The sequence below is a fragment of the Chrysemys picta genome, chromosome 11 (genome assembly GCF_011386835.1).
Source record: "Chrysemys picta bellii isolate R12L10 chromosome 11, ASM1138683v2, whole genome shotgun sequence".
Lineage (NCBI taxonomy): Eukaryota > Metazoa > Chordata > Testudines > Emydidae > Chrysemys > Chrysemys picta.
The window spans coordinates 63765690-63778932 of record NC_088801.1 but is presented as its reverse complement, the minus strand read 5'-3'; the positions used below and the strand labels follow the sequence as shown (position 1 = coordinate 63778932).

The 13243-nt window shown below is 45.3% G+C and overlaps 1 protein-coding gene across 1 annotated transcript; it reads left to right on the top strand.

Annotated features, from left to right (window-relative positions):
* Positions 1-531: 531 nt before the first annotated feature.
* Positions 532-5743, top strand: LOC135974274 (interferon lambda-3-like). The gene is made up of 5 exons (XM_065561289.1): positions 532-687; positions 1930-2007; positions 2916-3059; positions 3866-3946; positions 5330-5743. The coding sequence occupies exons 1-5, from the start codon at positions 532-534 to the stop codon at positions 5426-5428; spliced, it is 558 nt and encodes a 185-aa protein (XP_065417361.1). The 3' UTR covers positions 5429-5743.
* Positions 5744-13243: the final 7500 nt, after the last annotated feature.

Below are 13243 nucleotides of genomic sequence, written 5' to 3'. Positions count from 1 at the left end.
TAAAGGAAAACAATATTCCATTTTATTTTTTCCTAAAGAGTATAAAAGCAAGAGCAATGGCAAAGCGAGGCTACATTCACAGACCAGAGGGAGGCAAAGCAACCCTGAGGAAGAAGAAGAAGACACTAAAGCGATTTCCCAGCAAACATGCTCCAAGGTACGTGCCTCTAAGTCTGGGGCTTCTGTCTAGCACATGGGCTTACTAGACTGATCTGCTGTGATCTACTCTAAAGAGTAAGGATCAAACATTATCCATTCCTCTAAGTATTTTACCGGTTTATTTTTTATTATTAGTGCTGGGGCTGTAAATTAAGAGGCTGGATCTGAAAACATTTGTGAATAGAAGAGTTGAGTTTGCTCAGCTGTGATCTTTGGGGTCAACCCACCAATTTATATATATGATTGTAGCCCTCATCTTCCTGCACCCCTCCTTTCCCTGCTTTGTCAGACTGTCAAAAATACAGTTTATAATCCTTGTAACCTGGAAATGGAGTGATGCGTGGAATTCCCCTTTCTGATTCAATAGGAAAAATGATGAGTTGCAAACTGGTCCTGGTCCTGACCCTATGGACAGTGTCTACAGAGGCCTTTCCCAAAGGTGCTCAGATGAAGAAGTGCCACCTCTCAAAATACAAGTCCCTGCCACCCCGGGAACTGGAGACCTTCAAGAATGTTAAGGACAGATTTGTAAGTGCAAAGAAGACACATAAGTAGGGTAATAATGGCAATGTGAGTGCTAGGCTGTAGTTTCAACAGCAGCCTTCTCGGCATATTACTATGGGCAGATGAAATAAGATGGGAGGCATATGCTTAGGTAAGGTTGGGGTGTAGGGTTGCAGATACAATAGAAAGAAGTCTCTCTGTCTGGATCTTCTTTGTTGGTGATCCCCCACCCACTCTTAATTATGAAAGGGCAAAGCACAGAATGTTCAGCTCCAGGAAGTATTCAGATATTTGGGGAATGGGGATCATAGATGTGGAGAGAGGCAGAGTCATGTTCAGGGCAGGAAGGTTGGAACTGATCTAGGGCAGAATCACAGATTAGACAATAGCAGGGAAAGAATGGGATTCTTACTGTTAGAAAAGAGCGAGGGGAGAAAGAAGGGAAAATCTATCTAAGTGGGTGTTCCTAATCCAAGTCAGTCTAAGGACGTTAGGGCCTGGCCAGCTCGGATTTCTTATAGAGTCAACCGTCCTTAATCTTAAATCTCAAAAAGTTCTGAAAGGGGTTCAAACTCTGTCCTGAGTTAAGATCAAACCTAGAGAATGAGACCCAGTTTTTAACTATCTGCGGTCTTTCCCTTCCAGAGAAAACCGAGTCTAGTCCTTTAAACAGACAATCTGAGGACCCCAAATTCATGTCATGCCATCAAGCAGAATTAGAGAGATCCAGTCACTTATTTTTAAGTTGTGCAAACATTCCATGTTAACTGAAGCTGAGGAAGTGCACCACTCAGATTAGTGGTCAAGTTATCCTCCGTGTCAAGAGTTAAAGGATGCCGGTTCTCAGTTAAACTCCTGCACAAATGCAGTTCACAGCCTGAAACCAGCAAAGCAATATGACAAGAGCGTGTTATTGACGTCTGTCCCATCTTTGGCACCATCTTGGAAAGAGCCAGGACTCTAGGAGAGCAGCATTGTTAGGGGATCAAAGTGTTGAGTCAAATTCTGCCAGGATTTGGCACCTTCGCATGGCTAGGCTGACCAGATAGCAAGTGTGAAAAATCGGGACAGGAGGTGGGGGTAATAGGTACCTATGTGAGAAAAAGACCCCAAAATCGGGACTGTCCCTATAAAATCGGGACATCTGGTCACCCTATGCATGGCTGAATGGGGTTATATGATGTAACTGAGGGCAGAATTTGGCACTTTCTCCCCTGCTTTGCCTCCACTTACACATTTCCCCGTGTTCTCATTTGGTGCCTCCAGGAGGACATCGTGCTGTTGTCAAACCGAAAATGCGACACCAAGATTTTCCACCGGAACTGGGAAGTCAAAGAGCTGTCCGTAAGCAAGACCTCTGCCAAGAGAGATGCAGTTACAAAATAGCACTTGCTTCTTTCCAAAGTTGCAGTACTGTCTCTTTCCAAGCTGGATTCTGATTTCAGGTGATCCTTTTGTAGAGTAACTTGAACAGGGAATTTATTCCCAAATGACACAGGAGTCATCTGAGGTTGGAATCTGGCCCTTTTTCTATTTCTGTATTTTGTACATCCTTAGGGCTGGGAAACCAGACAAACGTTGAGACTGTGAATCAGTTTAACAAATAATTGAGCCAGGAAACAATTTACATCTCAACATCTCTACCTTGTTCCCTGTTAATACAATGCATGATACTAACTTTATCCTCAGTGTTCAACAAACCAAAGGCTTTGTCACCGCCAACTCATCCACACCTGTCTTTATCATCTATTTCCAGACTGAACTTGGTTAACCTCCCTCACATAGGCAGCTCCAGGTCGTATGGCAGGAAATCCTCAGTTTCTGTATTTTGGTTTCCCATGAGAGAATATTTTAGTACTCTAAAATCATATCCACATTTATGTACAGCCACTTTGAAGATCCAGAAACCATTCACCAAATCACCAGCAAAAAAAAAATACTTGCACTGGCCAAATATATCTTCAGATTTTTGTAACATAATAAAGGTTTGAGACTGATCTGAAGCACAACATGTTGTTGGATTCCAAGGAAGGAAGGTGTAAGCAACAGAGTCCAAAGGTTCAAGACTAGCAGGCTCTGTGTACAGAGTGGATTCACACCTCCCCTGCGTCTTAGGTGTCTTCCCATTGGCCATGGCTTTGGAAAGTCTCCCTAAGCAGGCCACGCCTAGCTGCTGCTAACACAGACATTCCTTATCTCCGTGTCTGCGACTCCCCTTGTCACACTGTTTTACCTGCACATTCTCTCCCTAGGTGCACGACAGAATGATCCTGGTGAAGGAGGAGCTGCACCTCGTTATTGACGTGCTGGAGAACTTTGAGGATCCCAGTCTGTCCGAGCCGCTTGTGAGGCCATTAGAAATCCTGAGGCACATCAGAGAGGACTTGAAGATCTGCGTGAGTATTGGATTGCAAATGTCTCTCGCCACAGTGGGACTGGGAGTTGTCTATTGAACTCCCAACAGCATTAATTTCTTAAGTGGATCCAGGATCTAGTCATCCTTGTGCCAGTAATTGTGGACTTTGCTTTGCACCTCCCTTTATAACAATGAAAGTGTCCGGATTAGGTAGTTGCTGTATGCCTTGCTCATATACATAATCTAATTAGCTAATTAACTTGATTAACTAGTTAGGGACAGATGATGCCTGGCTGCTCTGCTACTGTGCAAGCAGGTACGTCCTCTCCTTCAGCTCCTGGGCTGTAGTTTGGTATCACTGCAGATACTGTGCTCTCTGTAGCACAGCTACTGTTGTTTCCATGTGCCCCCCAGAACATCGCAGTGGAGGTGGGGAGGAGCCGGGAGGAGACAGACCCATGGGTGGCTGCATACACTGGGGGAGTATGCTGCACTCCTGCTCAGCTCCAGGGCACGTTCGGTTTCTATTCAGTGGAGTTCCTCCCAGAGCTCTTCTGGGCAGCACAAGGCATACCTCCCCCTATATAGGGCCATTCCCACAGGGCTCAGTAAAGCCCATAGTTAATGCTTCAAACACTTCTGAAGTGAAAAGTACCATACAAATGCTTGGTATTGTATTATTAATAGAACCTGGCAGGTTAACATGGAATCCATCTAAAGAACAAGATAAACTCAATCAAACCAATTTGTGCCTTGGGCTTGTACCGAGAGGTAGGAGGCTCAGCCATTGTTCCTGAAATCTCTACTCATGTGCCAGTCTGCTTCATGTATTGATTTTCTTTTCAGACCAGCCATCAGCCTGACGCCCATCGACGCTCCAGGAGGCTGACTAGCTGGCTCCACAAATTCCACGCAGCCAAGAAGATGGTGAGTACATTTGGCAAACACACAAGACAAACTTTCATCACATGTTAGTGGGAACAAATCTGTACAGGTTCATCAGCTCCATTCCCTTCCCATGGGGCCAGTCCAGGATGGTGCCCTGTATATTGTCCAGGAGCTTCTGCAGTCCAGGTGTCCTGAGACTGAATTAGTTCAGAAAGCTGGTAAATTTCTCATATCAGGAAGGGTCATTACATCTGCTGCAGACTGTAGCGGACCAGGCATCCAGAAAACAGCCTTTACCTTGTGGCCTAGCTTGGGTCCTTCCATAGGATGCAAATAGCAGAGTTTCAGATAAACATGTGGCATCTGATCCTCCACTGCTTTGCACCTTGTACCTTGTGGAATCATTTATATTTTTACAAAAACTTTGAAGAGGTGTAGATGCTGGGCTGGGCAATGGGAAAAGAGGCCCAGAGATAATTCATTCGTACAGATCTGCCAATGCCCAGGCCTTCTTCGGAATCCAATAGAGCCAAAGATAATACCCTTCAAATTTACTATTACCCCAGATCACTGTGCCTTTTGCTTCATTCAGACTCACTGGTTCATGTAACAGACCACAGCACACGTTGTTATATACTAAGAATTACAGGACATTAGACCACCTTGTAAATGAGTATTTCCTTAGAGTAGGCCTGGGCTACACTAGTGGGGGGGGTTCAAACTAAGATACGCAACTTCAGCTATGCTATTCGCTATTCGCGTAGCTGAAGTTGAAGTATCTTAGTTCGACTTACCTGGCCGTCCTCACGGTGGTGAGTCGACTGCCACAGCTCCCCCGTCGACGCCGCTTACTCCTCCTACCGAGGTGGAGTACGGGCGTCGATTCGCGGATCGATCTATCGCATCCAGACGAGATGCGATAAATTGATCCCCGTTACATCGAACTCTACCTGCCGATCTGGCGGGTAGTATAGACGTACCCTTAGAGTGTTTGTAAGGTCTTGTCTACACACGGACATCCAGGAAAATTAATCTGAATTAACTAAAGGTGTGAGTTCGAAGTGGATTAGTTAAACTGCTTTAAAGCCCTGTATTGATGCTGTTATTCAGAGTTAAAGTGATCTCTGGAAGTGAAGTAAAGTAACCAAATTAGACCACTTTAATTTTGAATGAGGGTGTTCACACAGGAATTTAATGCCATTTAACTAACCCACTTCAAATTCACACAGTTAGTTCAGATTAGCTTTCTTTGAAGTTCCTGTGTAGACACTGCTCTGTTCATCCTTTTTCTGCATGCTCTGTGCTCCCTATCTATTTACACCTCCCGCCTCCATCATGCCTGTGTGCAGTAGCTTTCACTGGCCCACTGCTAGCCAGCCATTCTCTGTTACAAACGTGTTCACTTCCTCTCTCCTGTCCCAGGAAACTCCAGGATGCTTGGAAGCATCTGTGATCCTCAATCTCTTCCGACTGCTGAACAATGACTTGAAGTGCGCAGCCTACATGGAGTCCTGCACCTAAACGCCAGATCTTTACACTGTCTCACCTCATGCATCTAATCAGACACTGGAGAGCCCAGCGAATGGGAACCCTGAATCCTTCCTACAGGACACTGTATTTTAACCAGGCGTGATGCTCTTTCCATCTTGGCATTTTACCATGGATCCCACCACCCATGATCTCTGAACAAAAGATTCACATACAACCAATCTTTAGGAACAGATCTCTCCGACTCCAATTGCCAGTAGCTGATTGGTTCTAGGCCAATTCCTTAGCTGCAGCTAAAGTGTAGGGCCTGTTCCCCCTGAAATCAATGGGAGATTGGCCACTGATTGCAGCGGGATTAAAATTTAGCCCTAGAGGATATTATTATTAGTTATTGTATTGGTTTATTGCTACACACAAATATTTACCAATAGTATGTTAAGTGTTGCCGTTATTTATTTTAATTTAAATAACTAGTTTTTTCACACTATTTCTTTGATTTACAGACTAGTGAGTATTTCATTAGTGTCTTAGAAAGATGCTGGAAAATGCAATAATTTTGATGCATGGAAGGTGTTGCTGTATTAGACAGATTCCGAGAATCTATTTTTGTTTCACTGGCTGACATAATGTTAAGGCATCTGATGCGATCCTTATTTAAGCAAATCTGATTTTTATTTAAGTTATTTATTGTATCTATCATTTATTTATGTGCATATTTATCAAATGGATTGTTTTTATAATATTTAATTTTTTAAATATTTAATAAAACTGGAAGATGTAAAATAAAACTGAAATGATATACATTGATGGTTGACCCTCTGCTTCCTGCATTATGTTCTGATCTCATCACCTCCAAAAATAGAAAACAACAAAAGTAATTAGAGGCAGAGAAGTACTTCCAGATGAGGAGAAATTGAAGACATTAATATTGCTTAGATTAGCTGGATGGTGAGAGGGGACATAACAGAGATACTTAAAATAATGAAAAGTGTAAAGTTATAGGTATGTTCCCACTATAGCAAATCTTAGGAAACTGCTGGTGGCAGGACCGAATATTACGGGGCCTTTAAATTGGCCAAAAAGCACCTACTATAATTAGTATCCTATATTTACCACAGTATATGTGACACACTCCTCTAGAGTAAAATGCTGCTGTTTTAACTGGAGCTTGAATGTATCATGTATTCTTGTTTACTTCCTTTTTATTTGTATGCATTGAAATCAGTGTGAAGACACAGCTCTGGAAAAAGTATTCACCTGCTGTTGCACAGTACATAGTGGCTGCAATTTGCCCTGTTTTTGTCTTAGGGGGATAGATACTGGGGACTGGCACTCAGGAAACCTTAATTCTCTTCCCAGCTCTGCCACTGACCTGCTGGGAGTGGTGGATGACGTTGGGTAAGTCACTTCACTGCTCTGTACCTCAGTTTCTCCATCTGTAAAATGGGAATAATGATACTGAATTCCTTTGTAAAGTGCTTTGAGAGCTACCAGTAAAAAACACTCTAAAAGAGCTTTCTATTATTAATATAATTATATGCACTATATAAAAAGCCTGATTCTCTTCTGCCCCGGTATTGTCAGCCCTCATGACTTTTTCACAGATTGCAGGATTTTAGCCGGGGCTGGAACCTTTCTGGTGATGATGTGAGAATCTCCAGCGCTCTTGGGACTTTCAGCCTGGCTTCTGACTGGTTGTCTTTCCCACTATCTCCGGTCTTGGGGAAGAATGGCCAATCAAGGCTGCTGCAAGAAGCAGTCAGAGATCTCTGCCCCTTAGTTGCCAACACCACTGTCACAGGAGTGGAGGAGAGAGGAGCTCAGAGAGGCTCCACTCCCTCCTCCACTCCCTGCAACACCAGTCCCTGGGAGAGGGGAGGGGAAGAGTCACAGCAGCTTCAGGAGGAGCTGCAGTGAAGGAAGGAGGGGCAGTAATGATGGGGACACAGGGGGACGAGCAGAGTTGATCTGGAGAGAGGATTGATTTGGGGACAGGGTGCAGAATTATTTTCAGAGTATGGGATGGACTGTGGAGGGGCACAATCACCTTACACAATAAATATGGAAGTGTTGGCAACACTATCTCACAAACACACTGGGTGGACAGGGGAGTTCAAAACAACTACAGTAGAATCTTTTAAAAAAACTCATGATGTTTTGGGATCCACATGATTTGTGGATCTTTGGGGGTGGGCAATATTGCAACCTTGCACTTGGATTTTTCATTTACACTATTGCAAAGTGCTACCAAATCAACAGTGATCATTTTTTCTACTCATTTTGCATCACTTTGCAAGTGTGTAAATGACTCTTCACGATTTAGGAAAGCAGAGGTTTAAGCCTGGACTCTCTAAAGTATCATCGTCTTCCCCATGAGGATGAAATTCTGGAATTAAAAGCAAAAAATATTTCGGCTCTGAAGGACCTATTCCCAATTTGATTTAAAGTGACAGTATTGCCAACCCCAAGAATTCAAAAATCATTAGTCAGGTCCCCCCAATCACAAGATTGCCTTTAAAATCATGAGATTTTTTAAAAATAATACATGATGGGTCCTTTTGTAATTACCTGCTGGTTACTGAGACTTTAGGGAGTCACGTTTATAAGCCTTTTTCCTCAATCATGAGGCCTAGAAATATACTTTCTTATTTTAAATCAAAGCTGAGAGTCACACATAATCACTTGACTCCAGGAGCTGGGGCTTTAAGAATAACACCAAATATCACAAGATTCAGAAAAACTCACAAGGGCTGGCAGCACTGCAAGACAACCTGCCTTTTACCAGGATAGTCCCATGTCTCAAGGGGCTCTCCAGCAAATTTGGAATCTTAGAACAAGACACCTAAGGGTCCTATTTTATGCTCAGTACCGCCCCTCATTCTACCATCTCTGGAGGGAGCCAAGCTGTGGGAGGTCAAGTGCAGGAGCTCCAGGCTTGGTAACACATCAGCAGAGGCAGGTGGTGGTGGTATTGCCCGGTGATTGGTACCGGCATCCCCCAGGCCAGGAGGAATAAAACCCAGTTGGCAACAGCAGCCCAGGAGACAAGGGAGGTAGGTGCAGAGAATGGCCTTCCCATGGGGGTGGATGAGAAGGGAAGGGAGAGGCCCTGGTCCCCTGACTGGGGTGAGCTATTCGCTGAACATTAACAGGCCAGCTGGAAACAGATGGGGAGAGGTCACATAAGGGATTGGTTGATGCAGGTTTCCTCAGGGGTGATAAGTGGCAACCAGGTGAATGATCTGTGAGAGTTGGGGGAGGGGGTAATCACAGGGGCAGGGTGTGTGAGGCCCTGGGGGGCAGGATAGGGGTTGAAGGAAGGAAGGGGGGTCACATAGACAGGATGTTTGGGGCCCTGGGTGTGCGGGTTGGAGTGGCAGGGGATGTGGGGCAATGTGAGTGTTGGAGGCGAGGGTATTACAAAGATAAAGGGTGTGGAGCCCTGGGGGGTGGGAGATGAGGGTGTCACAGAGGCAGCGGGTGTGATCCCTGAGGGGAGTGTGCAGGTTGGAGGTGGGGGTTCACAGAGGCAAAGTGTGTGTGGGGCCCTGGGGGTGTTGGAGGCGGGCGGGGGGTGTCACAGAGGCTGGGGGAGTTGGGACCTGGAGGCAGTGTAGGGGGGTAGAGCCATGGGGGTCACAGTGGCAGGTTCTGGAGCCTGGTGGGGACTGGGGGGGGGGATTTTGAAAATGGCGGCCATCTTGGCTTATGAGAAGCTAAGTTGAGGGGGATGGGAGAGGGGCTCGGGACGTTATAGGGAGTAGGGAAAAGGGGTGAAGTCTGGCTCTGGGGAAGGGAGCTGGGTGTGAGGCAGGGGACTCCTGAGTGCAGTGGAGGAAGCTGCTGCATCAAGTGCTAAGGATTTGAGAGAGGAACGCCGCCCCGTCCTGTCGTCCCCCCCGCCCAGCCTGCCCGCCCCACAAAGCATGGGCATCCTCCTGCTGAGATGAAGCCACATGAGCCTAGATGGGCTCAGAGCGTGGTCCTTGGAGCTGACTGGGCCTTTCCAAATGGCTCTGGCCCCAGCACAACCCACCAGCTCCTTGTCGCAATTCAGCTCCATACTCTGGGGGCAGGGAACCCCTCCGCCCCCATTGGCCACAGTTTCATTGCACTCACAGGGGCATGGCCTACATTACATCCCTTCTGCTATAACAGAGGTGGGCAAACTACGGCCTCTTGGACTGTCCTGCCCGGCCCCTGAGTTCCTGGCCGGGGAGGCTAGCCCCCGGCCCCTCCCCCGCTGTCCCCTCTCTCCCACAGCTACGCCGCCACGCGGGCAGCGCTCTGGGTGGCGGGGCTGCGCGCTCATGCCGGGCAGCGCAGCAGTGTGTCTGGCTCCGGACATGAGGCGCGGCTCCAGACATGCTGCTCTGAGCGGCATGGTAAGGGGGCTGGGGGGCTGGATATGGGGCAGAGAGTTCTGGGGAGTAGTCAGGGGACAGGGAGCAGGGGGGTTGGATGGGTCGATGGTTCTGAGGGGGGCAGTCAGGGAAGGGAAAGTAGGAGGGGCCAGATAGGGGGTGGGGTCCAGGCTGTTTGGGGGGCACAGCCTTCCTTACCCAGGCCTCCATACAGTTTCGCACCCCGATGTGGCCCTTGGGCCAAAAAGTTTGCCCACCCCTGTGCTATAAGAATTTATGCTGAGCATTATCCTATAGCTTGCATTCTAGGGTGACAGTACTACTATGTGTATGGTAAAGGGACCACTATTAGGAGAATTATGGAACTGGATCATTGGTTGGTAGCTCACTAGTCTGCCCCCTCTGTCTCCAGGTTGGAGGAAATCAAAAGCATCTGAACATATTCCTTGCATGTAGCCAGGGTGCAGTGGTTGCTTTAGAGCTGAGATGCAGGTGAGTGTTGAGCTGAGCATCACATGCCATCAGTAGGAAAGGAAGGGAGCTGGAGAGGGATGTGTGTGCTCCATGTTACCTCTGGGGTCCTGTTTACACTGACCAGCAATATTGAGCTGGTTCTCCTGTGAGGTTCAACAGAAAAATGCTCCTTGCATGCAGGACTTCTGTTTGTGTAGAGGTCTTTGGAGTGAACACCCCATCCAGAGCGTTTAGCAGCTAATGTTTACAAATGTGATTTCTTCTCTTAACAATTAGAGCTGAGTGAGTAATTCACAGCCAGGGAATTTTGCCTCTGTTTCTCTTTGCAAAATTCCAGCAAACCAATAACAAACACACTTGAGAATGTTGGAATGGGAAAACATTCAACATCGTGTTTATGATATGATAGAGCTTCTATCCTTGAGTAAATGAGCATAATTTATGAAATGTGAAATATGAAATATGAGATGTCATCTGCAAACATGATCAGAAAGTAAATGTAATGTTGACTCATTACAAAAACCTGCAAGTGTGCATGCTTAACATTTGCGTTCTCTGATCATTTATGCTATTAATTCTCAATTACACCAGTGTTTGTGGAAAGCAAACACAACAGGAGTGAGAACACAGCCAGTGAAAATGTGTTTAAAATTCAAACAAATATTAATGGAAATTGTTTTGCAGTATTTATCCATCCTAGTAATAAGTTTCTTCCTAAGCTGGTTTGTCTTTTTATTTCAAATGAGCCTTGTTGAATTAGCCCTGTACACATGTGAAGATCCAAACACTCGCTTGGGATTGCTGCCTGTTACAACCTGATCTCAGTTAGCGTAAAGTAGGAAAATAGGAAAGCTATAGTATTCCTCGTTTTAACATCTGTACCTAAGGATATTCAGCCATTGAGAATGCAGCCTTAAGTGAATATTCCTCCATGAGATATACTCACTCAATATAACAAAAGAGAACTTCGATAATACTCAACTCCATCACCAGACATGAGAGGTAATACAAGTTTAAAATAATAAAACTAGTGTCCACAGTTCAATGCATCTGAAGAAGTGAGGTTTTTTTACCCACGAAAGCTTATGCCCAATAAATCTGTTAGTCTTTAAGGTGCCACCGGACCCCTTGTTGTTTTTGTACAATAATACAGCTTCTTTGAGTTTATGAGGTGGCTTCCTTGTGTGGTGATAACATCCTAGCCAAGGATGTCAAAAGTCGAGCATTGAAATCCTACCTCTGTAGTGCCAGTGGATGTGGTAAAGATACTCTCCATTATTACAGCTCAGTGAACTCATCCTCAGACAGTGGAAGCAGCAGTATCTGAGATTCCCACACTTCTTCTATACTGTGATAACACAGTAACTGGGCTGGATCCTAATCTCATTTACTGGGTCTAACCAAAATCAGGATCTGTCCCACCATGATCATTGCAAACAATTAAGGGCTTTCACTGTTTTACTCGGGAAGTCATTTCTTCTAGTAATGACATCACTATGTAACCTTGTCAGTAGCACCTCCCACGCAACCCCCCCAAAACCCCAAAAGACCCATGATGCCTGTTCCAAAGCCTCTTCTCTCTTGGCCAGACCTCCTACACCAGGGGCCAAAATGGGTAGGAGGGAGACACAGAGCCACTACCGCATCTGCACCCCCTCCAAAGCTGCTAGGAAAATTCCAGGTTAGCAGTTATGACAGCTTTGCTGCAAGCTTTGAGCTGCAAAAGTAGGTAAAGCAGCTGGAATGGAACTGAGAATCAGCTCCCAGAGCAAAATGTCAGTGTTGGTTGGCACAGAGCTGATGTAAGCCTATGGTGAGTGTGTGATACATGTCCCTGATCCAGAGAACATGGGTCTGTTACAGCTGCAGCTAAGGACGTATGCCGTTTTAGCTCAAACCGTAACTGCTCGTGCTTTTGTCTCTGGGGGACTTGGCTCAATCCCAGGTGTGTTGAACAAGAAGGGAGCTATTGCATTAGCACACCGTGTTTTTCTCCTCTCTTTGCAAAGCCAACCCAACATTTAATCTCATGATTTTTAAGCCAGTCTGGTGATTTTCCAAGGCTTGACTCATAATTTTTAAACGCCTTAACAGTATCCCTTTTTAAGGGAAAGTGGTAATGTGTAAAAAGCATCACTCCAGAATCAGTTCCACTCAGTGCATTGGCTAACGCTGCATTACAGGTAACTTAAATCCAAAAATTTAATGTAGCCCTTCTAGTCAGCCACAGCAATTATCCATTCCAGATTTGTTTCATATAAGGTAAAATATGTCGAGTGGCTGAAATAAGAGTATCCGTAGCCCAGCTCCTCAAAGATATTTGTGTGCCTAACTCTCAATGGAGTTCGGAGCCTGAATACCTTTAAGGACCTGGGCCCACATAATTAAATTAAACTGGGTCAGATCCACTGGTACTTTCTAGCTCATTAGATCCACTCCAGTGACTCAAAGCAGCCATGAACTCGGCTACTTACCCAGCCAGTTTAACCAGGGTTACTGATGCCTTGTGCTGCCTGAGCAGCTGGTGCGTACCAGTGAATCTGCCTCACTCTTGTCTCACAGAATTACTGTATCTTCAGAATGCAGCTTAACATGGTTATTACTGTATGGATTTGCTAATAGAATTTTCCCCTTGTGGGACACAATATTGATTCATTATTGCCTTAGGCCCTTGCCAATATTTTAGCTCCGTATTAACCACCCCATAGCAATCTGAGTTACAAGAGCATTTATAATAATCACATGTATCGCTGCTCTTCGTGTTAGCCAGTGTATTAAGTATTTAATGAAATTGGGACGCAGGGAGACGAATGGCTCATTCTATGTTATGAATCAATAGCTAGGGTACATGCTGTTAACATTTCACTGCTCTTAATTAAATAGAATATTTGGAGGATACGCTATATTGAATTAACTCAGTTGTAATTTAAGGTTACTGCCGTTAAAGCAAATTTTAATTTGAAAAATGAATGACTATTTTTGAGGAAAATCACTGATACTATGGATCTGA